Source organism: Chrysemys picta, chromosome 3, assembly GCF_011386835.1.
Source record: "Chrysemys picta bellii isolate R12L10 chromosome 3, ASM1138683v2, whole genome shotgun sequence".
Lineage (NCBI taxonomy): Eukaryota > Metazoa > Chordata > Testudines > Emydidae > Chrysemys > Chrysemys picta.
Genome location: NC_088793.1, coordinates 113,284,904 through 113,309,406, shown reverse-complemented (window position 1 = coordinate 113,309,406; position 24,503 = coordinate 113,284,904). Strand labels below are relative to the sequence as shown.

General features: G+C 44.1%; 2 protein-coding genes across 4 annotated transcripts in view; both read left to right on the top strand.

Moving 5' to 3' along the window:
• PPIL4 (peptidylprolyl isomerase like 4) overlaps positions 1-2,876 on the top strand; it is a 28,096-nt gene extending 25,220 nt beyond the window's left edge. Inside the window, exon 13 of the mRNA XM_005280440.5 lies at positions 259-2,876. Coding sequence (XP_005280497.1) covers positions 259-495 — 237 coding nt within the window. The 3' untranslated portion in view covers positions 496-2,876. The remainder of the gene's footprint in view (positions 1-258) is intronic.
• Positions 2,877-4,749: 1,873 nt separating this feature from the next.
• Positions 4,750-22,433, top strand: ZC3H12D (zinc finger CCCH-type containing 12D). 3 transcript variants are annotated; one of them, XM_024112697.3, is made up of 6 exons: positions 4,750-6,096; positions 8,953-9,393; positions 14,268-14,407; positions 15,590-15,824; positions 18,169-18,275; positions 18,933-22,433. In XM_024112697.3, the coding sequence occupies exons 2-6, from the start codon at positions 9,092-9,094 to the stop codon at positions 20,003-20,005; spliced, it is 1,857 nt and encodes a 618-aa protein (XP_023968465.2). In that variant the 5' UTR covers positions 4,750-6,096; positions 8,953-9,091; the 3' UTR covers positions 20,006-22,433. The 3 variants fall into 3 exon arrangements, with proteins under 3 accessions (XP_023968465.2, XP_008175542.2, XP_065446403.1); XM_065590331.1 differs by lacking the exon at positions 4,750-6,096 and adding an exon at positions 10,969-11,691 and having other exon boundaries at positions 9,256-9,393; XM_008177320.4 differs by lacking the exon at positions 4,750-6,096 and having other exon boundaries at positions 9,251-11,691.
• Positions 22,434-24,503: the final 2,070 nt, after the last annotated feature.

Here is a 24,503-nt window from a genome sequence, read left to right as displayed (position 1 = left end):
TTGCCTTTTCTGGCCCCCCAGAAAATGCAATTAAATACCATTGCCTTAGAGGTAGCACTTCTTGGTGTTGCTGCAGTTTATTTCGCCACATATTTATTTCACATTAAATGCTTCACATTATGCATTTGAATTGCTTAGAAGTAGTACAGTCTTTAGAAAGCCAAAGAGCTGATCTTACCTACTTTCTTGTTCTGTTTTATACCCTTTAATATTTTCCTCCTTCACCTATAACTGCATGTCACCAAACTTCCTTGACAGGACTCTGACCGACGATATGAAGAAGAATGCTGTAGAGAGAAAAGAAAGAGTGAAAAGAGAGAGAGACATCAAAGTCGCAGTCGCAGCCAGTCTCGGGACAGAGACAGCCACTACAGTTCCAGCAAATCTAAAGACAAATACCGAGGAGAGCTTTGGGAAAGAGAGCGTGATAAAAAGAGAGAGAGAAGCAGAAGTCCTAAGAAATCCAAAGATAAGGAGCGGTCCAGATACAGATGATGAAATACCCTTTTCTTTCTATATTTGTATAATGCATTGGAAACTGCAGGTACCAGAGCAAAGCCAATGCTTCCTGGTCTTTCAATTCCAGGAGTGCCCAGTGTACATGTGTAACGTTTGATAGCGTAGAATATTGCTGATTCTGGATGACTGTTCTCAATAAAGGATTTTGTATTTTATGTATATTTCTTTGCTATTTCACTACAGGGCTAAAAGCTGCAGTGTAGAAGTTTGGGCTTGGTCTGGAGCCCAGGCTCTGAGACCCTCCCCCATCACCAACCCACACGCAAATGTCTACACTGCAGTTTTTAGCCCTGCACCCTGAGCCAATTGGCCCAAGCTCTGAGACTCAGTGCCGTGGCTTTTTTGTTGCAGTGTAGCCATACCCTGAGACACCCACAGCTAGGAACAGTGATCAGTCGTGGTGCGATTCAGCACATGGTATTACAACAGACTGTCCAGCGTGGGACTGACTGGGACAGTGTGGTTTTCTCAGAGCCCTAAGAAATACAAGAGAATTGGGTTTTGTCTATCACTTCCTGTTTTGCTGTAAGAAAATCCATTCCTTGAAAAAGGTTCTCTTGTCTGGATGACAGAAATGGCTGCTTTTTTCACCATGTGTCAAGTAAACACTTAAAACTATTAATACATCTAATTCTTATTCTTAATGCTTGCTGTAACTGAAGTTAATGTGTTGAAGAGAGATGGCTTGATGATCTTGGATACTCTTGATCCATAGCACAGATTAGTGTCAGTGCAAACTTTCCATTCTGCCTTTCCAATGTGCACAAGTCACTGTACTCAATACAGAGGTAACAGAATAATTACTGGAGCACAGGGGACTGGACTAGATGACCAGTTTAAGGTCCCTTCCAGTCGTACACTTCTATGATTTAAATATAGATGTAGGTACCTAAATTTAGGAGATGCCAAATGGGGCTGAGAAATTCTGGCATACTTACCTCAATTCCCAGCATGTCTCACTATGTGAAGGCTGCTATTCTGGAAAATATCCAAACTCTTCCTGCTACAAGCATGAAGTTCTAAGCACTATGAGATAGATGGAATCCACTGCTATGATCGTGTTGTCTGGTGCTTTCAGAAGTAATGTTACTGTGTAGATGAACTGACCTCTGTTGCAAGGTCAGCTGAAACAACCAACCATTTCACACCACTGCTGTCCTGGCTGTGGTTTTGTGGCTTAGTATAGAGAGAGTCTTCTTTTAATAAGAGGCCATAATCGTGCCCTGTATATCCAGCTTCACAGCTTCCTAAGAAAGTTGACTCATTCTACTCATGTTGAGTTCATACTTCCCTACTGTTGTTTCATTTTTGTCAGAGCTATGGTAGCTTCAACCTCAGGATTAATATTGACACTTGATGAGCATGGTATTTAAATTACCCATTTCCCTGGTAATGTTGATTGTAAAACCAAAAACCTCAGAGCAGAAACCTCAGCTTCTTTACCTTCACTTAGCTGTGGCTGTGACGTCTTTTCAAGGGGAGTTTTTCAGACACTCCAGTGCATCGGTGCAGTTTTCTGAGCTCAAGTTTTGGGGGGGGGGTTTCTTCTTCCCTTTTCCTTAAATAGCTTTAAAGTACTGTAGCATACTCTCAAGTATCTTATTCCATGGTGGGAGGGGAGAGGGAGTTATGGATCTAAGTTTCAATGGGGCTTCAAGTCCTCTGCTTTTGTCCACATGCAACTTTGTAGACACCTTTCTACATACTCATGCCACCTTTTTAACAGCTGCACACACAGGTGAGACCATGTTTGTTCAAACCCCTCATCACCTGCCAATGCTGGTGTTAATGCACTAAAAATGTTTGCAGGAGGCCAGGGTCTCAAAGGCCTAAGGTTACACCTTTGACATATTGGTGGGGAATGCCACCAAAATGTGCATGTGCTTTAATCGAGTAACCAGCTGATCTTAGGGTGAGGAAAGATAAGAGACACACCAATATCATCTCCCCATGGCTTGTTACTGTCAGGACTAAAATTAGTCTCTAATCCTGCAATTGAGAGCATACTGTCAAGTATAATATCAGAGCCGGAGACTGTAAGCTCTTTGGGGCAGGGAGCTAGTTCTGGAAAGCGCCTAATACCCTGATGGCTAAAAACAATCTGAAAAATGTTAAATGACAGTAGCTTACTCAAATGCTTGTTGTATATAATATGTTGTCTGAACATCTTTGCTCTAGCTACTGTCAGATTTTTTTGTTTTGTTTGAAGTGATGGTCTTAATGTAATGCATTGTGCCTGCATTAAAAAAGCAACCATGAATTTTGTAGGTGTTATGACAAATCTTTAAAGCTGAATGATGTTTTCAGGAGCGCTTAAGAAATCTCGGGTTGACTAGCAATAAACTTTTCAACTTGAAGCTTGTTTGGGACTTTTTGGTTGAGAGTGAGGTGCTTAAGTTAGTATGATAGAAAACTCTGAGGAATAAGAACAACTCAGCTATAAAAATAGGAATAAAATCTGTTCTGATAGCTCTTTAAAGCACTGGTGCAACAACAGTTTAAAAAAAAATTCTGGCCATGTTCTGATAGATCTTGCAATGGGGTCATAACATTTTCCAAGAAGTCTAAGAATTTTCTGCTTCTGGAAAGGGGGTTAGGCAGTGTGCATCCTGATGGCATCAAAAGATCTTTTTAAAACCTCCTATATCTGTGTAGTGCAGCTGCTGGCAAGGGCCTGGGCCTGAAATAGTTACATTCTGGTCGTATGAGTTTAGTAGCTCTCTCTCATTCATGTTTGTAGTTTTGCTGGGTGCAGGCCAAATTATATCCAGCCAGGCTAGGGAAGAGCTCTCCTCTCTATTCTGACTAATCACCACTTTCTATAGCCTTTTATGTCCCCCTTGGTTGACTAAATGCAGCACTTTGTTGGAGAGAGGCAGCCTACATCCAATGCTGTGGGTGCCACTGCTCCATAAATTGGTTGAAAGAGCTAAGTGTGCCTGTCATGCAATCCCTCAGACTGCACCAGATTTATGGCAAAGTATTCTCTTTTTTGAAACAGGTGGCATGGGCCAGCACAGGGTTGCTTGTAGCTGTAACACTGCTAATCCAAAGGGGCTATCTGATTTGCTAATGGAATACTATTTTGCTGTCACCAGTGGAGGAAGGTGACTGTCATTTTGCAATTTAAGAAACCAAACAGTTTTACCTAGTGATAGTATTGCCAGTGAAAGTTCCACAGTCACTTCCTGTCATCAGCAGGTGGCCTGAATCAATGCGGGTTTGGCCAAACTCCATCTTGCTTCCAGAAGTATCTTAGATTTGCTATAAACTGACATGGCACCCAGAGACTCCCATTGACTTCAGTGGGCTTTGGGGTCAGGCCCTAATGTTAGATCCTGCCATTTAGAATCTCTTTGCTCAGAACCCACAGTCTTAGCCAATATTGCATATACTTATGATTGAACACTCTGCCTTAGTAATACACTTACAAATGAGAAGGTAAAGCCAAGACATTTTAATTCAAGTCCAAGGGTGAAATTCCATCCCCATATGAGTTGATGGTAATTTTACCATTGACTTCAGTGGGGCCTGCATTTCACTCGAGGAATCTACACCAAGAATGTACACAGTCCTCTAAGACCATAGGTACAGTTGAGGAAGTTGCATAAAAATCTGTCAGCTACCCAATAGCAGTGTCAAACATGAGCTACTTTGGGTTCAGGCTGGTAAAACATTCTTCTGGGGGAAGATACTGGCTGTTTCACAACACAGTAAATTCCCAAATCCAAAAACCATCAGCCTCAACAGGGGAATGTCTACTAGTCCTTGTCTCTATGAGAAAGTTCCAGCAAAGAAATTTTGGTCAAAGAAATGCAATGCTTTAGCTAAATAAACTAAGGTTCATTGTTACTTCTGTGGTACTGGGGATGGAATGGGCAATAGCAACACTATGAGCTAATATCGCAGTCTTTGCTGTACTGTTACAATGAATGAGAAAATAGCCTGATGCCATCATGAGTGATACTAATGGAGTCTGTTTTTTAATTACAGTTACACTTCTAACTGGTGGGCTTGTCATGGGACAATAGCTGGTGTTTTGAAAGTTTAGAATTGCAAAAACATGAGGGGGGAAAAATCCCTTTCCGCTATTGCACTGTGCGATATAAGGCACAGATTGTGCTGCAGCTATGTGTAGTCAGAAACGCTTTTCAAAAAAAACAACCCAGGCACTGTTTCACTATTACTTCATCACAGTAAGAGTTTTTATCATTCTTTTTAAAAAAAAAAATCTGCAGTCACCAGGTACTGGAATGAGTTTCTGGGTTTTACAGTAACAGAAAGGCAAGGGAATTATTGATTTCATATTATGGCTGTGCCAAAAGATGCCTAGCAGGCTTGGGCCCTGTTCTGCTCGGTGCTGTACATACAAAGAGGAGACAGACCCACAAGCTCATTTAAGAGTAGCTGTATAGCACCTGTGTGTAATGAACAACTAGGACAGCCTTGAGAAGGTAGTGCAGGCTAATAGCATAGGGTCACATGGCTGTGTGCACAACATGGTGGGCCTGGGTCAGTTAAAGTTGAAGTTTTATAAATAAAATAAATATCCCCACTGGCCATAAAATGCAGACTAGGGTTGAGACCTTATTGTGTGACAATGACAGAGCAGGCTTCCTTCTTGATTGTTTTTCATCCCACCCCCCTCTGCAGCAGCCGGGGCCCAGGCTCCCACGGGAGCCAGCTGCAGCAACTTCAGTGCTTCAGAGATTCAATCCATCTGAATTATTGGGACCCCCATAGCTACCAACCGTCCCTGCCGATATCTCCCCTAGGCTAGGTCCCTGCCAGTGAAGTTTCAGGCACAGTGGTTTGGTTATGGTGGCATTCGGAGTGAGATGCAAGAACTCCAATTTATAGTGGGAAGGCAGCTCCCACCATAGGTTTGGAGAGCATAGTGTGTCTACATGAATGTGAGAGTTCAGGAATCCTTCAGTAAAGAGCTCTGTGTTTATCTGTGATGGCCTAGTGAATTGCCTTTTTTAACAACTATTTTATCGTAGTCCTGCTGAGCAGCTCCTCTACACCACTGACACACCTGGATAAGGACTTGTAGGATGTGGGTCATTAGGAACTGAAACAAAATGGGGAATTTGGGAGACAGTGTGGTGGACAAATCATTCTTTACTTTCTCCCCTCCCCCCATGTCAGGCAGATAAAACACACTACCTGGTAAACATCCATTTTGAGAATTTAGATGAACTTACTTTTCTCTTTCTTGCTAGCTGAGTGCTGTTGGGGTTCTCCATGTGTGACAAATGGCTAAACTTTGCATGGGTGACTCATTCAAACCTTTAGTTTCCGCCTCCTCTTTTGCAAAACAAATGAAAGTCTAAGGACTTGCAGTTCAATGATAGCCAACCAACTGAGGAAGTAAAACAATCACATGAAAGGGGCGTAGCCTGCTTGCTGCACTTGTTTGTGTTCAGTTGACATCAGAGTTATAACAAGCCTCTAAACAAAGGGCTGACTTCCTTGTGGGGAACAGCATTGCTCAGACTCCAGGCTGGTGCTTTAGCCGTGGGACAAGGCAGCCGGTGACTCAAAGCATAGTACGGACAAGTCACAGAGCTCTCTGTGAGTACGACTCTTCGCTTTTATTCATTTCAGCCAACGCAGGAGGGCAGAGGGTGGTAGAAGAGCGAGTCGAGTTTTCACCCACACACAATCCTTCAGCACAACCAAATGGTTTAGCCTCCCGCCAAACATTCTGTGAGGCTGTTTCTTTCGTGATCAGTATTTTTATCTTCTTAGACTAGTTCTTAACATTTCCTGCAGAGGAAATGTCCACAGGTAAGAGTCAAATTAGTGGTGGCTGGTACATTCCAAGAGCTGCACAGCTACTTTTTCAGCAGCAGCCAGCACAGGCGGGGGCCGGAGAGGAGGGCTAAGGTGGCATAAAATTGTCCACACACTCCTGGCACTGCAGCATGGAGGTTACAGGAGACTGACTGATGCTCTGGCTTAATGCCAGGTACTAACAACCCTCAGGCCCCTCACTTATTTATGAGTGAGTTAACACCTTTTATTGGACCAACCTCTGGGCGTGAGACAAGCTACACAGAGCCCCATTCACGCCTCTGGCACAAGTATCCATCTGGGAGGGTCTCTGCAGGATCAGGGGCTTAGAAGAGAAGTGACTGTGGGACAGAGCCTTGGTTGGTGTAAATTGTGGTAGCTCATTGGCTTCAGGGGAACTACCCTGTTTACAGGAGCTGAGGATTGGGCCCATTGTCTATTTTAAGTCTCTACCCATTGACTATACCCAGTTGCCCCACAGCCCATACCTTGTTAGGCAGCTAGTGGAGATGTTGCAGAAGAAGTGAGTCTAGAGGGGAGCATGAAGGAGAAGCCAGTGGCCTTACAGATCAGTTCAGAGAGGACATTCAGTGAAAATTACCTTGGAAATGTATTTTTAATAATTTCACCATTAATGTGCCCCTGCACCCATCCAATTCTGCTTCTGCTACTCATTTAAAAGCAGGCAGGGAGGAGACACACACAATCTATTCAATAAGGCAATTTGCATGCTCTGCTTTCCCACACCAAAGTGTACTCCTCTGCGTCAGCGCTGGGGCTTGAAACCTAAAAGCCTAAATCTCTCCGCTCGTGCCTGAGCTAAAAGATCCAGGTTGCACAGCTCACAGGGGCTAGCAGACTCCAAACCTCTGTATGGCAGAGCCTAGAGCCATGGTGCATACGTGTGTGTGTTACAGATGTTGTCTGGACAGGGAAGCTTAGCCCAAGTTCCAGAGAGCCACAGCAGCTCCAATCCCTGCTCAGGCCACAAAGTGTGTTGTAATGGCCTGGCTGGAGTGGCTGCTGTGGGATTGAGCCCAGTACCCATGGATCTAAAAGCAAGAGTCTCCATGGCCTGGGAGAAGGAGCCTGGCTCCTTAACGCAAAGCCTGCAGCAAACTCATGAGGCTGGATCTGGGACTAGCCGCTGGTGAGGACAGAGCAGCACTGTGAGGGTGGGGTACACCCACATGCTCCCCAAGGGGTACTACTCTTCTATAATTATTTATAGTATCATTGTGCCTAGGAGCACTAGGCATGGACCAGGACACCACTGTGCAAACTAGCTGTGTGTGTACAGGTGCTGTACAAACAGAAAAAAATAGTTGGCCCCTGCCACAACCAGTTTACAATAGGAGTCTAAGATGAGAGAGAACAGTAGGATGCATACAGCTGGGGTGTACAAGAAATTAATGACAGAGGACTGATCAGCATCAGAGCCAGTGGTCTCAGCACACCAGCACTGGTTACTCTTTTCTCTCCGTTCCCTACCCAATTTGGCCTTTTGTCTTCATTCATTATGCTATCTAATGACCATATTTTAAACTGCAAACTTGTCCGGGAAGGTAACTTGGCTTTTGAAAAGTCTGAAAAGCCGAATGCTGAGAGACAAAGATGGTATTACAGGTGAACCCTGATTCATTGAAGCTCTGAGTTCACTACCATCCACTCTTGGCCCCAGGAGAGCCTCCTGTTGTAAAGTACCTCAGGTTCTCTGGAAGGAAACTTCAGCCTTCACTTCTGCAGAGCTGAGGTTGGGTTAAAATGCCAGCAGCCAATCTAAACTAGTGCTTCCGTCATGGAGCTGCTGTGGCAGCTGGCTTTCAGCAAAATGCCAGGACAAGACCCAGTTCAACATTCCTAGCGAAGGCCGGAGAAACTTATGTTCCCCTAGCTTACACTCAGGCATACTCACTTCTGAGTCTGGCCCTCTCTCCACAGCCTCTCAACGATGAATCCAATTAAAATTAAAACTGCTCAAATAAGTTTAGGCTCAAGGCTACACCTTTGTATGGGTGAATTCTTTATGTTCAAGTTAAAACCTCCCTGACAGAGAAGCTAGGACTAAGAAAACAACAGGGTAAGTCATGCATCAGCGGAACATCTGAGTGATTTCACCTGAATAGTTTCACAAGATCAGAATTTTTCATGAGGGCTAACATGTTTTCAAATTTCCAAGTAATGCTGCAAATAATACATTCCCTCATTGCCACTAGATGAAGTTTGCCATATTTGTTGAGTTGCTATGACATCTGAGATCTCTCCATTGAAATCAGAAAGATGTTATCTGTGGTTCATTAACCACACTGAGCAAATTGAAAATCCCCAGTTATGTTTTATTCTAAGTGATTTCCTGTGAGATGAGACTAGTGTGATGCCTATCTTCAACCACTCTCCCCAAGAAGCTCACAAAAACTGGATGCTCTACAGAGGTGCTTTTCTAATCAGAGTGGAATAGAAGAATGTCCATTGTGCCTGAGGAAAAGCTGGGGCACTCTCTTAAGCCAGAAGGGACCTAATAAGACTGGCCTCTTGTACAGGTGTCACTGTATACTGAACGTGTGTGAGAGAGGCAGCAGTTCCTTGGCTACCACATTTAACTGTATTATTTAAAATCTTTCCCCCCCTCTAAAGCTGATGCCAGCTAAAAGCAGCCAAGAGAACAAAAGCATTAAGTAAAAGGAACAGAGAAGCCTGCGGAGACTGGCCCTGGCAGGTTCACATCCTGCAGACTGGTAACCGCCCAGGCCCAGAGAAAGTACCTGCTGCACAGATGGAAGCGCACCTGGGCAAGATAGAGTTTTTCTGCAAGCTGGGGTATGGCAAACAGGACATCTGCAAAGTGCTGGAAAATCTGGGCCAAGGGGCCCTGGAGGATGATGTGCTGAAAGAGTTGATTCGGGTAGGTAGCAGGCCTGTGGCTCAGGAGAGGCAGGCCCAGCATCCTCTCCCAAAACTTGTTCCCCGTGGGTCATGTAGCAGTCCGGCAGTGCCCAAGCAGCCAGAAGAGGTGGCAAGCGATTCTTCCAGTCACTTGAGACCTATCGTGATCGATGGCAGCAACATTGCTATGAGGTACGTGTCTTTCCATCTTGATATCTACAGGGGATCTCCATTTCTCAGTAAGTTTTGTATTTGAATCCAGCCTGAAGTTGTGCTCTCCTTTATGTAAGAAGCACACAAGATGCTTGGGGAGCGATATCTCATATCTCTGTTCATGGGGCTGTAGCTTATATCATGGACCTGCTCTCTCTCAGTATCAAGTGCTGATTTTTAAAACAATTATCACCTCTGACCACCATTTTGAAACTCACTTTTAGTCTCTACTGTCTGTAACAATACGTTTCACCAGCCTTCTCTTCACTTTAATTCCTAAGTGAGGTCTTGCTACCTCTACACACAAGTATCCAGGAGATCTAAATCAATATGCTGAGGCATTGGCAGGACAAGCTGGATGACCAGATAAAGTAATTAAAGTGTTTACTTTATACTGTACTTGAAAATCAGATTCATTTGTATAAGTCCAGATAAGCAGCAGCACAGTATTTCAGGTGATTGTATCTTGTATTAGTTACTTCCTGTACTGTTTGTGCTATTTTGTCTGAATTGTAAATCAGGTGACCATGACTCGGTGAAGAGTCTTAACTGCCCTGAGAAGCAGAGAGCAGTTAAAATGGGGAAATGTGGATTTTGGTTTTGCCAAAAACCTCACTCATCATCATTTTGGTTTTGCAAGCACAACCCCAAAACGTCCCTGGCTTGTGTGTTTTAATTTTGATTAGTGGTTTATAGGAATCTGGACTATATTACATTTTCCAAGTGTTTATCAGCTCAGTTGTGACACAAGGAGTCACTATCACAGCTGGGTTACAACACAGGTGTGCATAGGCCCACCTGCAAACCACAAGACCATCCTTCTTTGCAGGACCCCGTGATGGAATTAAACTGCAGCTCTATAATTCAGAGCTCTCCATGGTCTATTGTGTGCATCATCTTTTACTTCAGAGATCACCAGACAGGGCATGTTCAAACCCCGTGATGCTATGGCTGTAAGTGCAGTAGCTGGTTTTGGCTGCCATGTTGCTTCTATTTTGAGCTTTTAGGCCATATACCCAAAATGGGTTTCCAATAAGCCATCCATGCTCCAGCCATTTCAAAGGAAGTCTCCAGTGTATTTCTGTAGAGGAAGGAATTACAGCAAGACAAGACAATGAGATGCAATAGATCAGGCTATTGGGTTATTACATGGCTGGCATCCTGCCTTGGCATTCCTAAACCTTTCATATAAAGGAACTGTAAGTTGTTTTCAATTTCCACGTTTTCATGTCTAATAAGTTCTCTTTCCTCCTGCCTCTCTCTAATTGCCTCCATTACAAGACCAAAACTTTACAGCTCCTCCCAACCAACCATCACTCTCTGGCTTTGGGGATATCTCCAGGAAGTTTGTGATAAGAGTAAAAACTAGTTGGAATAACTGAGAAAGTTACTGCCTTCCCAAGAATGTAATTTCACATTGAACAAGGAGAGAGATGGCAGGAGCGGCTTTCCTTTAGGGAAAGCCTTTCTGTATTGCAGATAAATGGAGTTTAACATTGTGGCCTGTGTGAAGTGTAATGGGTGCCATATTTTCTCACTTTCTTCTAATTCTAGTGCAGGAGAGTCTGTATTTCATGACTACCCCAGACTCAAGCAGGACAGCTGCTCCTCTCAACACAGGAAAGAAATACCCATTGCCTCTCTATTGTAAGAACTTTGGGGATGGGGGGGAGAGAAGACGCAGGCAAGTTATAACACGTGGAAGAAACTGGCAAAAGGCTACATTCTGGAAATGTGGTTGCCCAAGTGGAGAAGAGCATTTCTGTTTCTGCTTTGGGATTAATGTGTGTTGAGTATTTCATAGTCAGTACTCGAGAGTCACTGGGGAGAAGCGGGCATTTTAAAAAGACTTTTGCAAAACAAAAGGGATGCTTTATTCCTCCATCCCAGAATTGTCCCTGGGATTGCTTAAGCAACGTGAGCTGCCCCAGGAGACCAAACCTCACTGTATGACAAAGGCTGTTGAAGGCTCTTCAATCTAACAATGGTATAACAAAAATCCAATGGCTGGAAGTTGAAGCTAGACAAATTCAGACTAGAAATAAGATGCAATTTTTTTTAGAGGGTAATTAGCCATTTTACCGAGGGCTGTGGCGGAATCTCCATCAATAGCAATTTCTAAATCAAGATTGGATGTGTTTCTAAAAAATATGCTCTAGTTCAAATGGGATTCAATTCAGGATGTTTGGTTTGTATTATACAGGAGGTCAGTCTAGCTCCGTGGGTCTCAACCAGGGATACGCAGAGGTCTTCCAGGGGGTACATCCACTCATCTAGGTATCTGCCTAATTTTACAACAGGCTACAGAAAAAGCACTAGCAAAGTCAGTATTAAAATTTCATACAGCCAACAACTTGTTTATACTGCTTTAAATACTATACACTGAAATGTAAGTACAATATTTATATTCCAATTGATTTATTTTATAAATTAAAATGAGAAAGTAAGCAATGTTTCAGTAATAGTGTGCTGTGACACTTCGTATTTTTATGTCTGATTTTGTAAGCAAGTAGTTTTTAAGTGAGGTGTAACGCAAGACAAATCAGATTCCTGAAAGGGGTACTGTAATCTGGAAAGGGTGAGAACCACTGATCTAAATGATCCCAGTGGTCCCTTCTGGCCTTAGAATCTGTGAAAATTAATTAGATCACTGGATGGCCCTCGAAGGTGCTTATAGCTAAAACACTCCCAGTGATGCTGGAAAAGGGGCTTTGACATCCTAGCATGTTGGTGACAAACTTCATTGGTACATAGTACAGAAAGATTGTGTGGTCTAGTGGATAGGGCACTTTACTGAAATCAAGCCTCTATATATGGTGGGGGGAAATTACATTTCTTTGTCTCATCTCCCAAACTTGAGTAGGATGGTTGAAAAACAGTTTGCATTCCCGTCTCTAATAGAGTCACAAACTACATTAACCATGAGCTAGACTGCCTGGGGAGAGGAGATCTACAGCAGAGCTCCTGATGGCAGGGTTGTTAAAACAACAAACATATCCCTGACCACTTGAAAAGGGAACTGCCAGAATCCTACCAGCTGCAAGCCTATTAAAATGAAAAAATGGTTATGTAGTTTAGTATGCACAGGTGTGTCTAGCAATATTCAACTGCCAGGTGGAGGGAGGCATTCTGGGCAGTTCAGCCCTGACTTCTGGCTCTATTTTGTTTTGTTTCACTGTAATAACATCACTGCTTATCCAATACTAATCCTTAGAGCTTTTCATCCACAGAGCCACAAGCACTTTACAAAGGTGGCTAAGTATGATTATTATACTCGCTGTGCCAAACACAAACTCCTGGGGTCTGATTCTCTTTGCATCTGCATTGGTAAATCCAGCGTAACTGTTAAAATCAGTGGCGGTACATGGCCATAACCGTGGTGTAAGTGAATGGGGAAGTAGGCACCTGGTATTAGAGGCATATAACCAGAGCTCCTTCAAAGGCAGCTGGGTGGCTCCCCTAAATTCCATTTTATCATTTTGGGATAATTAATCATTTCACTACTGCACTTATGATTCAGCATAAAATGATACTTTCCATGCCTTTGTTGGTTCAGATGATAAATGTACTCGGTATCTGTGACAGTAATTATATAAACATTTCTAACCTATCTATTCTGTCACTGCAGATGCAGAGCTATGATGACAGACTAATAATTAATGTGTGTATTCTGCAATGTTGAAAGCACTAGTATGATTGTGGAGATACGATCTAGAGAGTTCAAAGTACACAAGTGAGGCTGCTGTAGATAGCGTGGGTGTGGGTATGTTTTTCCATTTCAGGATCGTGGAGTAGGGTTCAATCTGTGTGTGATGATTACTATATCTGAAACCACTACCCTTATTTCCTTGTGCAACGATGGTTAAGAGCAACGAAATTACCTTCCTCAATGTACTGTTTGTAGTCAAATGTAGACAAGCCATAATGACAAACAACAAGAACTTTATGGGGCAGGGTAAAGAAATTGAACAAGACTATAGCCCCTTACAGGCTCTCTCGGACATTACTTCCCTAGGCTCTCCTGATTGATGCTGAATTTTAGCTGATTTCCATAACTGGGTTTGCTACAACAGAGATCCTAGGTTTTCCCATTGCCTCTGGCCTGGACAGGCAAAAATCCAACAACCTGGACCAGAATAAGGTGGTCTAGGGCACAGGGTCTCCTATTTTCCCATCCCCATATGGTGGTCCTGTCCCCTCTTCGGGAGTCATTGGCAGGGAGCACCTATACATGCTATCTGCTGGGATGGTGGTGGGGATTTCCAGTCATGTGTCCTGCCTCTCAAAGAGTCAGCTGGAAAAGAGTGACCTGCAGGCCCCTTGGCCGCCATCTTAACATAGCACAGCAAGAGAATAGGGCCTAAGAAGTTTTATTTCTGAGGAGAAAATTGCCGCTTTGTGATTCAGCTCCCACCATGAGCACTTTCTGTTCAAACCACCAGCCTAGACAGTAAGGGGAGTCCAGAACAGCCCAGCGTAGTCTAAAGTGAATCCAACCTTTGTATCCCAGGTCCATCTCTACATGGAGGCTGAGATAGTCAGCGTGGAGGAGAGAGAGAGAGTGTATCTCCCCAATTACGTCTGCCTTTGAAGTCTAGTGTGCAGGAGCACTTGTTCTTGAAAACATCCCAGTTCTGGTGCAAATAAAAAGTCACTTGTTCCATTGGAAGATGTATTTGAAGGTGTCCAGCTGGGGCTCTCTGCTCAATATGTAAAGGTGGCTTCCATGGCTATCATTAAGAGGTGCTAGGGCTGATGGTGTGATTACTTTGTATTACTAATTCAGCTTCCAAGAGCTGCATGAATCTCTTCCTGAATCTTAACCTATTTCTCTCTCTCTTTTCTGGTTGCAGCCATGGGAACAAAGAAGTGTTCTCATGTCGGGGGATTCAGCTGGCAGTGGACTGGTTCAGGGAGAGAGGCCACAAAGACATCAAGGTCTTTGTCCCATCGTGGAGAAAGGAAGCACCACGATTTGACAGCCCCATTACAGGTAGACAGGGTGTTCCAAGAATAATCTGAAATATATTATAAATTAACCTTAACTATAGCAACGCTGTACCTCTATCATGTCATGTAAAGGCTAGGCATTCGGGACTTGAGGAATCTGATGCAATTCTTTCCTGCAGAGAAAGCAGCATCATGGAAGCAGACAGCAAGGCACATCTTTCAGGGTGTGTCAGTGATGAATCCATGGCTGCATATATGCTTTGCTGTTTGTGTAGCATGTGTGACAGAAATCAGAATCTTTTACTTCAAAAGCACAGACCTCTGCCAGTTGAGCTAAAGGAGAATGAATCTGTGGTAGAGCTGTCAGCTGTATTACTGGAGGGTGACATTTTTCCAGCAGCAGTTAGTTGCAACACACAAACAGCAGCCAATCCACCACCATTTTCTGTTATGTCATTACCAATATAGCACTTGCGGTGTAATATATAAAAAACATGTCAGCCAAAGCCAATGTCAGAGAGCAAAAAGAAATGAGTGGACAAAAATGAATCAGCGGAAACACTGAGCTTACTCTTGTGCTGCTGCTTCTAGATAAGGAGTAAGACCTACGTGGAAGAGCGAAAAGAAATAAAATTGCTGTTACAGGTGAAATTATGTGCACAGCCCTAATGTTTACAGAGCCAACCATGGGAATGACTGAAAATAAGCCGTGTAACCTGTTAAGAACGGATTTTGAACCACCCAGACATTTTCTGTTGTTTGTAATTCAGTAGCCACAGTTTCAGGTATGTAAATTGGCTACCTCCCAAAGAGACTTATTCAATGGCAGGTTCTCACATAGGGTGATTTGGGGAGCGCCGTTAGCTCCCACTGCAGTTGGTGGGAGTTGTAGGTGCTCAGCACAGCTCAAGATCACATCCTAATTATCCTTTAAGACCAAGATTTAAAAAAAAAATAGACCTCTAAGGCTAGACTCCTGAGTCTATATTTAAACACCTACATAAGTTACCTAATTTATAAGTTTGTTGAGTTCTCATCAGCTCTCGCTGATGCCAATGGTTCAGTGCCCAGAAAAAAAAAATTCACACCATTCATTGAGTCTCCTGAGTCTGTATTTAGGTACCTAAAAACCCTTATTATTTTTAAGGTGTTTTTAGATTCTTAAAGGATTCCAACACGTGCTTGATAGGTGCTAATCACTAATTTTCTTCCCTCTTGTTTTCAGATCAGCACATTCTTGATGAGCTTGCAAAGCAAACCATTCTTGTGTACACTCCATCCCGCAAGGTGAAAGGCAGGCGGGTGGTCTGCTATGATGATCGCTATATAATTAAAGTGGCCCATGAGAAAGATGGGGTGATTGTTTCCAATGACAACTACCGGGACCTCCAGAGTGAGAATCCTGAGTGGAAGTGGTTCATCGAGCAACGGCTACTCATGTACTCCTTTGTCAGTGACAAGTAGGGGACAAGTCTTTACTTTGATTTAAATACTTGAATGCTAGGGGCCAAATTCAACCCAGCCATAAGTGCAACTTTGATGTCAAAGGGAGCAGGTGTATTTTTAAGAGTCGGCTGGGGGGTCCTATCTTTAGTATATTCTTCCTCACCTCTGGTCTCAAAGGTCCTGTGTAACTCCTCGAGGAACTTGTCTATATCAGGGTGACAAAGGTGATCTAGGACCCATGTTGCTCCTAGACCCCTGCTAATGCAGAGAATAAGAGATATGAGATGAAGATAGGACTGTCTCCCACTGTCACAGCACTATAACATTTATTTGGACAGAGATACAATTAAATTGATATCTGGCAACAGGAAGGCATTTGGGTGCTTGGCAGTATGTCTAATATCCCTGCTGGGCTAGGAGTGAGTTAAACTGTCCCCTCCCTTTGTGAGTAATTCTTTCCCCTCCATTTTCAAATCCTCCCGTACAGTAATCATCCTTCTCCTGGCAGAGAGGGGCCAGGTTCTGCAATTAGATCCTGGTCTCCCACATGACTGATCTCATTGGAGGATGCTACTGACAGTTTTGAATTCATCATAGATATCATATGAAGCTGAATGGTGTGTAGATCATTCCCAATTTTGTATGTCTTTCTCTGGCCCTGAAAAGGTTGTTACTCAGTCAACTGGTCCAGGCCTTTATTTAGCTGGTCAATGTGCACTGACAGCAAGTTTTCATTCACACTGATGGCCTAGCGAACAAGCCTCTTGAGATGTGGTACGCTCAAATGATTTTACCTCTGATAGATCAGAGTGCTAGTAGTTCTCAGCCACCCAAAACTGCACTAAAATACTTGGCAATGCATTTAATATAATAGTTGCTTAAAGCCCTTACTTATCAGCATAATGGGACTCAAAGGCCAGATCTGTTATCTCTCTAACAGCCAGGTTACTTCCCTTGTTACTAATAGGTATCAAACATTTACATAACATTTCTCCTTTTCCCTTGTCTTCCTTTCCCATTCACAAGGCTGTCAGAACATTTTCACAACCCTCACTTAAAAAAATTAAAATATGTCTAGCTATTTTTGCCAAGCACATTTGGAGAATTTCACATAAGGACAGACCTGCCCATCTCTAAGAGACTCTTCAGATCTTAGCTGCTGGTTCCATTACACCCAGAGATTGGGAATTAAAGGTCCACGCTCATTCATGTGCCCCCACCCCACCAACCATTTGTTGCTATCTCACGTAACTGTGGCCACCAACAGACCAGAAAGAGCAATGGCCAATCAGCATTTGTTGAGAGCTGTGTGGGCTAGTGCTCTGAACAAAGGATGAGGAGACAGGAGCTGCTCAGTTTCTAATCCACTCTCTGACACTGACAACTTCTATAGCCTAAACCAGTCAGTTCAGTTAGCTTCTCTCACTCTGTTTCACCAGCCAGCTAGTCCCTCACAGGGGTGTTGAGAGGATGAATTTGTTTATGACTGTAAAAGTGCTAATTGTTATTGACATTCCTGCTGTGATGGCTCTTCCTAAAACATCAGATTCAGATGATAGGGCAGGGGAATTAGTACTCCAACTCGCCATGCTTCTAGGACTTACATAACACAATATCACGGCATGCAGAGGCTCATAGGTAGGTCTGGTATTCAACCAAGGCTTAGTGCTAGGTCTTAGAAATCCATGTGTTCTTATATGCAGTACATGTGTGTTGCACAGGATGATGAAGTAAATGGCAGAGTGATGAGGCATCAGCCTTCACTCTGATCTCACTGGTGGATTTGAGTCTGCCAACTCCTACTATTTTACAATATGTAGATATTGTAGAGTTGGGGTGGCCAAACACAGATCAGAGTGCTGCGAACATGGAGGAGCACACTGAAAATAGGTGCACACAAGGAGTTTGGGCAGACATCAACATGTCACTTTCTGTTGCTTCAAAAGTATCATACAGGGCCTGATACTGCAAAATTGAAAGCCATTGCCTGGCCAACAGAATGCCAACCCTCTCTCTCCACAGCTTGAGATTCCAGCACTGATACTAGAACCTCTGGCAAGGGGAGGAGCTCTATGAACTTGCAGTACTGTACCTGTTGGGCTGGTCAGCTAAAGAGCACGATTTCCCTCCCAGAAAGAGTGTGGTTGCAGCTCAGAGATCTAAGATGCAAGAGTGTGGATTTTTAGTGCATCCCTCCTCCTTTTGATAGGGGTTGTGTACATGTTACAAGGCTTTTCTGTCATAACTGTGCACAATAAATTATTAAAAAAATAAAGACCCCAAAGTAGAATGTAAGTGAAATGCAGCACTTCACAAAGGGATGTCTATTGAGTGACTAATGCTCTTTTTGGGTTTCAGGTTTATGCCTCCTGATGACCCGCTAGGCCGTCATGGACCTACTCTTTACAATTTCCTCAGCAAAAAGCCAGTACTTCCTTTTACTAGATGGCAGCCCTGTCCTTATGGTAGGTTTTCTTTAACTTGACACAGTGATGCCGGCCTGTTTTTCTTCTGGAGCTCCTTGCCTCAGCTGCAGGTCAAGGGCACACAGCCCCCACTCCACCCCCCGCTGTTGAAACAAGATCACAGAGGTCCAGTAAAGTCACAGATGCTGTGACTTTGCTGACCTCTGTGACTAAAATGTATTCTTCCTAGGCCCTGATTCCATGGGTGCTCTGGGGCTGGAGCACCCCCAGGAAAAAAATAATGGGTGCTCAGCACCCACCAGCAGCCCCACTGATCAGGTTCTCCCCCCCCCCCAGTGCCTCCTGCCCGCCGCAATCAGTTGTTCAGCAGCATGCAGGAGGCGCTGGGGAGGAGGAGGCACAGCACGCTCAGGGCAGGGGGTGGGGTCTTGGGGAAAGGGTGGAGTGGGAGCCGGGCTGGGGATGGAGCATGGGTCGAGCACCCCCGGCGAAAGTGGAAAGTTGGCACCTCTGGTATCCTTAGTAATAGCAAATTGCACTTCCCCCATCTCACAGCGGTGTTGAGGATAAATACATTAAAGACTGTGAGGTGCTCAAATACTATGGTGAGGGTACCTAAAATAGATAAATTAATATTTGTCTGATACTTTAATGCCCCACTCCTACCTCTCAGCTCATTGTTTTGTTTTCTTTCAGGCAAAAAATGCACATATGGCAGTAAGTGCAAATTTTCCCACCCCGAACGACAGTATCAAGCTCAGCTGTCAGTGGCCGATGAGCTCCGAGCCAAAACAAAGGCCTCGTCTCAAAGCTTGGGGACAGAGGAAGAAAAGTTGAAGGCTGCCCCAACTACAACCCAAGGAGGGAATGCATCCCACGGCGCTTGCATAGAAAGGCTGCAGGAATCCAGTGGTGCTACAGGCGGCAGCAGCAGCTCCACTCAGAGCTTTGCAACGGATTGGTTCCATTCCACGCAACAGGAAAGGACCTACACTGAGCATTCAGCTAGAGCCTGGGGAGACAGGCCCTTGTGTAAGCTGGAACCCGAACAAAATGTATTACAGCAAGACCTACAGAGAGAGCAAAGGCTCATGGAAAAGCAGCTCTCTGCATTATCCCTCAGGGACAAGATATATAGTGCAAATAGGCTGGCAGACACCTCTGAGAGAGGGGATGCAAAGGACAGTACCCATCAATGCTGTAATCTTAGACACAATCACTGTCACAATCTATATACAACTCAACACAACCATAGTTTGGACTGCATGTGCTTACAACAGTGCGAGCTGCCTTCTCATCTTTGTAGGCATCCAGCTCACTCTAGACCTGAGCACCGCGGCAATGTGCAAATGTTACCAGTGCAGAGTCAGAGAATCCAATACATTGTGGACAGATCTCAGTCCACACAAGGCCTGCAGGCCCAACAGCAAGTCACACGCTCTGTCAGGTCTCCTCCGAATGGCCCATTTCCCTACAGCAAACGCGAAGATGGACAATACCAAAGGCATTTGCAGAATCAGCCTCCCATTCAGCCATTTCTGTTAGATCCCCACAAGGGGCCCGGCTCCTTCAGCTACTCACCCACTTCTCATAGCGAGTATCTCCCCAATCATGCTCCAGAACCACTTGCTGGAGAGCGAGCACATATCCGCAGCGTGCTCTGCTCAGTCTTCCCATACGATGAAGTGAATCGAGTTATGTTCTTGTACCCTGATCTCAAGGATATGGCTAGTTTAATTTTACTAATTCAAAGACACAGGCTCTTATGAAGTGGAGGAAACTCTCCTCACATCAGTCCCCCAAAAGAAAACCAAAACCCAAAACCCAAGAGACTTTGCCAGCTGGGGCCAGGCGTCCAAGGTTGTTTCCAGCTCTGCCAGTGACTCACTGTGTAGCCTTGGGCAAGTCAGTTAGACTCAAATCGTGGCAGGCAGCCACTGGCCCCAGCAAGCAATGGTAAGGAGCTGCACCACCCATGAAGGGATCCTGGGGAGGGACTGTGCCTCGGAGAGTGATTCCTTCCTTGAGGCACAATCCTCACTGGGTTCCCTAGTGGACAGGAACACTGCGCCCTCCTTAGGATCCCCCTGGTGTGGATGGCCCATTCTACTTCCTGTTGTGGGGCTGTTGCCCCTTCTCCCTCCCCATCTCCTGTGAGATGTCAGCCATCCCTGTAAGTGGAGCTGGCCCTGGTGCTGCATACAGGTGCTGCAATTGTGACTGACCTATATGCAGACCACACAAGGAACGGGTACTCTTTGCAAACCTTCCACCCATCCAAAGAAGGGTCAGTCACAATTGGGGCCGTTAACATGCCTGTTCTTTACTTGCTAACAATATTGCCCCACCTTACAGAGCAGTTGCTGCAAGGCTTAGTGTATGCTTTACAAGCACTTTAAGAGCCTTTAATCAAAGATGCTATTGCAGTTGGTTTCAACCTGTGGTCCGTGGACCTCTGGGAGTCTGCAGACTATGTCTTAAGATTTCCAAAGGGTCCTGCACCTCCCTTTGAAATACTCATGGGTCTTCAAATGAAAAAAGGATTGAAAACCACTGTGCTGTGGCATTGCAAGTAACATGATATGAGCAACGAATCTGTGGATTTTTCCTGTACAAAGCTTCATAAATGTCCTAACCCTGACAGCCCAATTGCATCAGCAGAGCAATCATTTGCCCCCTGCTCATGAGAACAATGTGGGACAATCTTCCTTTGAAGAGATTTGCATTTTTAGAGGATTCCCCTCAGAACTCAGATTTTCAACACACACAAACATACACATACACACACACACACACACGAACGACAATCCATAGAAAGCCACAGAGCATATCTCCCACTAGCATGGGCTTCCGTCCATGAGGGCCAAACTTCTCCCAGTCTCTCACAGAGCTACTCTCATTGTCTTTCAAATACTCTGTTGACATGACAAAGGCTGAATGGAAAGACTGAGGTTCTGTTCCCATCGCAGGAAAGCATGCAGGCTTCCTGCAGTGTCCTCATTTCTGTGTGCTCAGTTCAACTATTTGGCAAATTCAGAACTTCAGCAGAGGATCAATCCTGCAGTTTTTACTCACAAACGATCTTATCCATTGAAGCTAATGAGAGCTCAGCCCAATTAAGGAATATATTACTGCAAGATTTGAGCCCTTCCCAAAAGGGGATGGTCTCAGGATGCAATAGCCTATCCTTTGCGCTCTGGAAAAGGAGACCGTTTCACCATGCCAAAAATGAGTTGGGTACCCAAAGACAGACACACCAAATCACTAGTCATGTTTTAAAATCTTGGCCTAAAAAGTGTAGTTACTTCAGAAGGCTCATACATTCTCTGAGTTTTATACAAACTTCCCACTGTAGGAGCTCTGCCTTAGATCTAGTATATTGCTTCATAGGCATGGGTCACACACCATCATTACATTTTTAATGTGGCCTTTTTCCCCATTAGTCTGACATCCCAGCTATAAGATAACCTTGGCTTTTCGTCATTGCACTTCTGCTTTTATAATTATAGCCATTAGACCCAATCCTGTCCTCACTGAATGGTTAACAACTCCCATCAGCTTCTGTGGGAGCAGGATTGGACCCATTTTATGCTTCACAAGATAAAAAGTAGGTTTCTTTTAAAAATCTGTTTTGTTAGTTAAGAAATATTAGCAGGGTTCCTACAGACCATGGTAGAGACAGCTGAAGCTGATGATGATACATGTTCAGCACTTAAGTGCAGTTCAACGCCATTCAGTGGGTTTATCTTTGACTTAAACCCTGAACTCATGTGAATTTGTTTTTTTCTGGACAAACACAAGGATGATAACGAGAAGAGAAGCTATTTTTCGTATATGAGAAAACAAAAACTTAACTGAGTTAAACTGACCTTTAGTTACCCACTTTAGTTACCCAGTTGTATAGCAGATTTATGGATGCAAATGTTTAAACTGTGTTCCTTTGGGACATGTTTGATTTTGGTAAGCTGTAAAGCTGCTAGCCTGTGCACTGTGTCATTTAATTATCTAGGTTACAAAACATGGAATCTTAAAGTTGACCCTTTTTGGAATTTTTCCGAAGTTTAAGTATGTCACCACTGTGACACACTGTAATACTGTAACACATGTTAAAATGTTCATTATATGATGACATTGTGCTTTAGAAAAAATATTTGTATATCTGAGCTATTCAATTTAATACACACACACTCACACACACACACTCTCTCTCTGACTAGCAAACCAAGCATGCGCTTGGGACGGCACAAATCTAGAGGCGGCATGGCAGCATTCCTGGGGAGGCACTTCGCTCTGGGAGGGTTTTTTTTTTTTTTTTGCGCTTGGGGCGGCAAAAAAACTAGAACCGACTCTGGGTAGAGGTCTCTTTATCCATTGCTTCTTTTTGGGGTATTTTCTTCAAGAGTAATATGGTCCAGCCCTGCATTCTCTCTGACCACCACCTACCACCTGTACAAAAGAGCCAGTGTAGCCTGATCTTTCCACTGCCTCTCAGCCTCCATAATGCTCAGCCTCTTTGAGAAGAGGATGTCAACGGTTACCAGATCAGAACTCTTCACTCCCATTGCTGCTAGTATTGTGCATTGTGCACCAAGAGCGAATAGAACTCATGTTGATGCTGCCTCTTATAGGGGAGATTTTCAAAGACAAATGCAAGTTGAGTGCTTAACTAACTCCCACTCATGCCTTTGTAAATCTCCTGCTTTGGCATGGTGTGTACTCTTGGAGGCAGGGAGAACCAACATCCTGGCTCTGACCTGTCCTCATGGCTGCAGGTGAATTGAGAGGCCTTCTGATGCATCATTAGAGAAGCTTCCTTACAATGAGGGAGGAGGATTTGGTGTGGTGGATGTGGCAGTCACTGCCCTCATCAAGGCCCTCCCCAACTAGATGTACGGTTAAGTGGAAGAAGGTGGGAAGATTCTAATCTGGTTTCCCCCTCCACATGGAAATTACTTTTGTTTATTTAAAAAGAGGATTAAATTAAAGGGATTTAGCTATTTATATTGGGGGCAGTTTAGCAATGGTGATTTAAAAAAAACCAATTTTCATGTTGTTTCATGTAGATTCAGCAGGCATATTTGCATTAATTTATTATGCTGCCAAACCTTCATTGGGGCAGATAAGGTGGTTTTCCTCCTAGTCATGCAAACTCAGTTTAACTTTATAGTTTTGAAGATAGTGTACCACAAAGGTGCCTGTGTGCGCAACTGACGCCTGCCTGATTGCACCACAAAGAACCAGGAAGTAATTCAGCCTGTCAGAGGAGTTTCTTATCTGGTATTTTTATTTCCTGTAACATCCGTAACGCAATTGGTTACTGGAGAACAGTGTATAGCACTAATCTTAATGCACTCTGCTTTACTACATCAGTGAGCACTACTGGAGTTTTTGATGCCATTATCCATTTCAGTTAGTAATATAAAGGAAACTTAATTCCTCATCCAATGATGTATATAATGGTAAAGGTGTAGATGAAATGTGTTACATGCAAGGGTGGTTTTAAATGGAGAATCTTAAAAAAAAATCCATAACTTGCCCCTTCACCATAGGTGGCGCTGTCTAATCACATTGATGGCCTCTCACTGCATGTGATGGAGTTTCTAGAGAAAAAACAGGGGCCTCACAAGTTCCCAAAACGTCTCAAATCCTTAAAATATCAGCAGGGGTCAATTATTCACCAACCCTTGCTTTTCAGAAACTTGAGAATTTTGATTCCAACTGTCTTCCCCTCCACCCCCCCCCCCCAAAGATTCAGTCTAATGCTACTTCCCTTCTACCTCTATAAACATGTATTTCCTTGCAATTATGATACAGTAGCACTCCCAGACAGAATATTCATACTATACCTCTCTCCTTCTGGGGGGAGAAATGAAGTTTTTCTGAAAGGCGGTCAGTAAAGCATGTCAGCAGGCTGGTGATCAGTCTCTCTCAAACACAAGTCAGGCAGGATTTTCACAGGTGCTGAGCACCCACCACTCCCGCTGCTGTTCTGAGTGTTAAGCCACTCTAAGGCCTTGGCTACACTCAGGACTTCCCAGCGCTGCCACGGCAGCGCTGTAAAACACGAGCAAGCGTGCAGCGCTGCAGGCTCTGATTACACTGGTGCTTTACAGCACTGCACTCGCTGCACTCGGGGGGGGGGGGGGGCGTTTTCACATCCCTGAGCACAGCAAGTTGCAGCGCTGTACAGCGCCAGTGTAGCTAAGGCCTAAAGCCATGTGCATATTGTCTGAAAGAAAACAGCCACACCTGGCTTTGAGTTCAGGC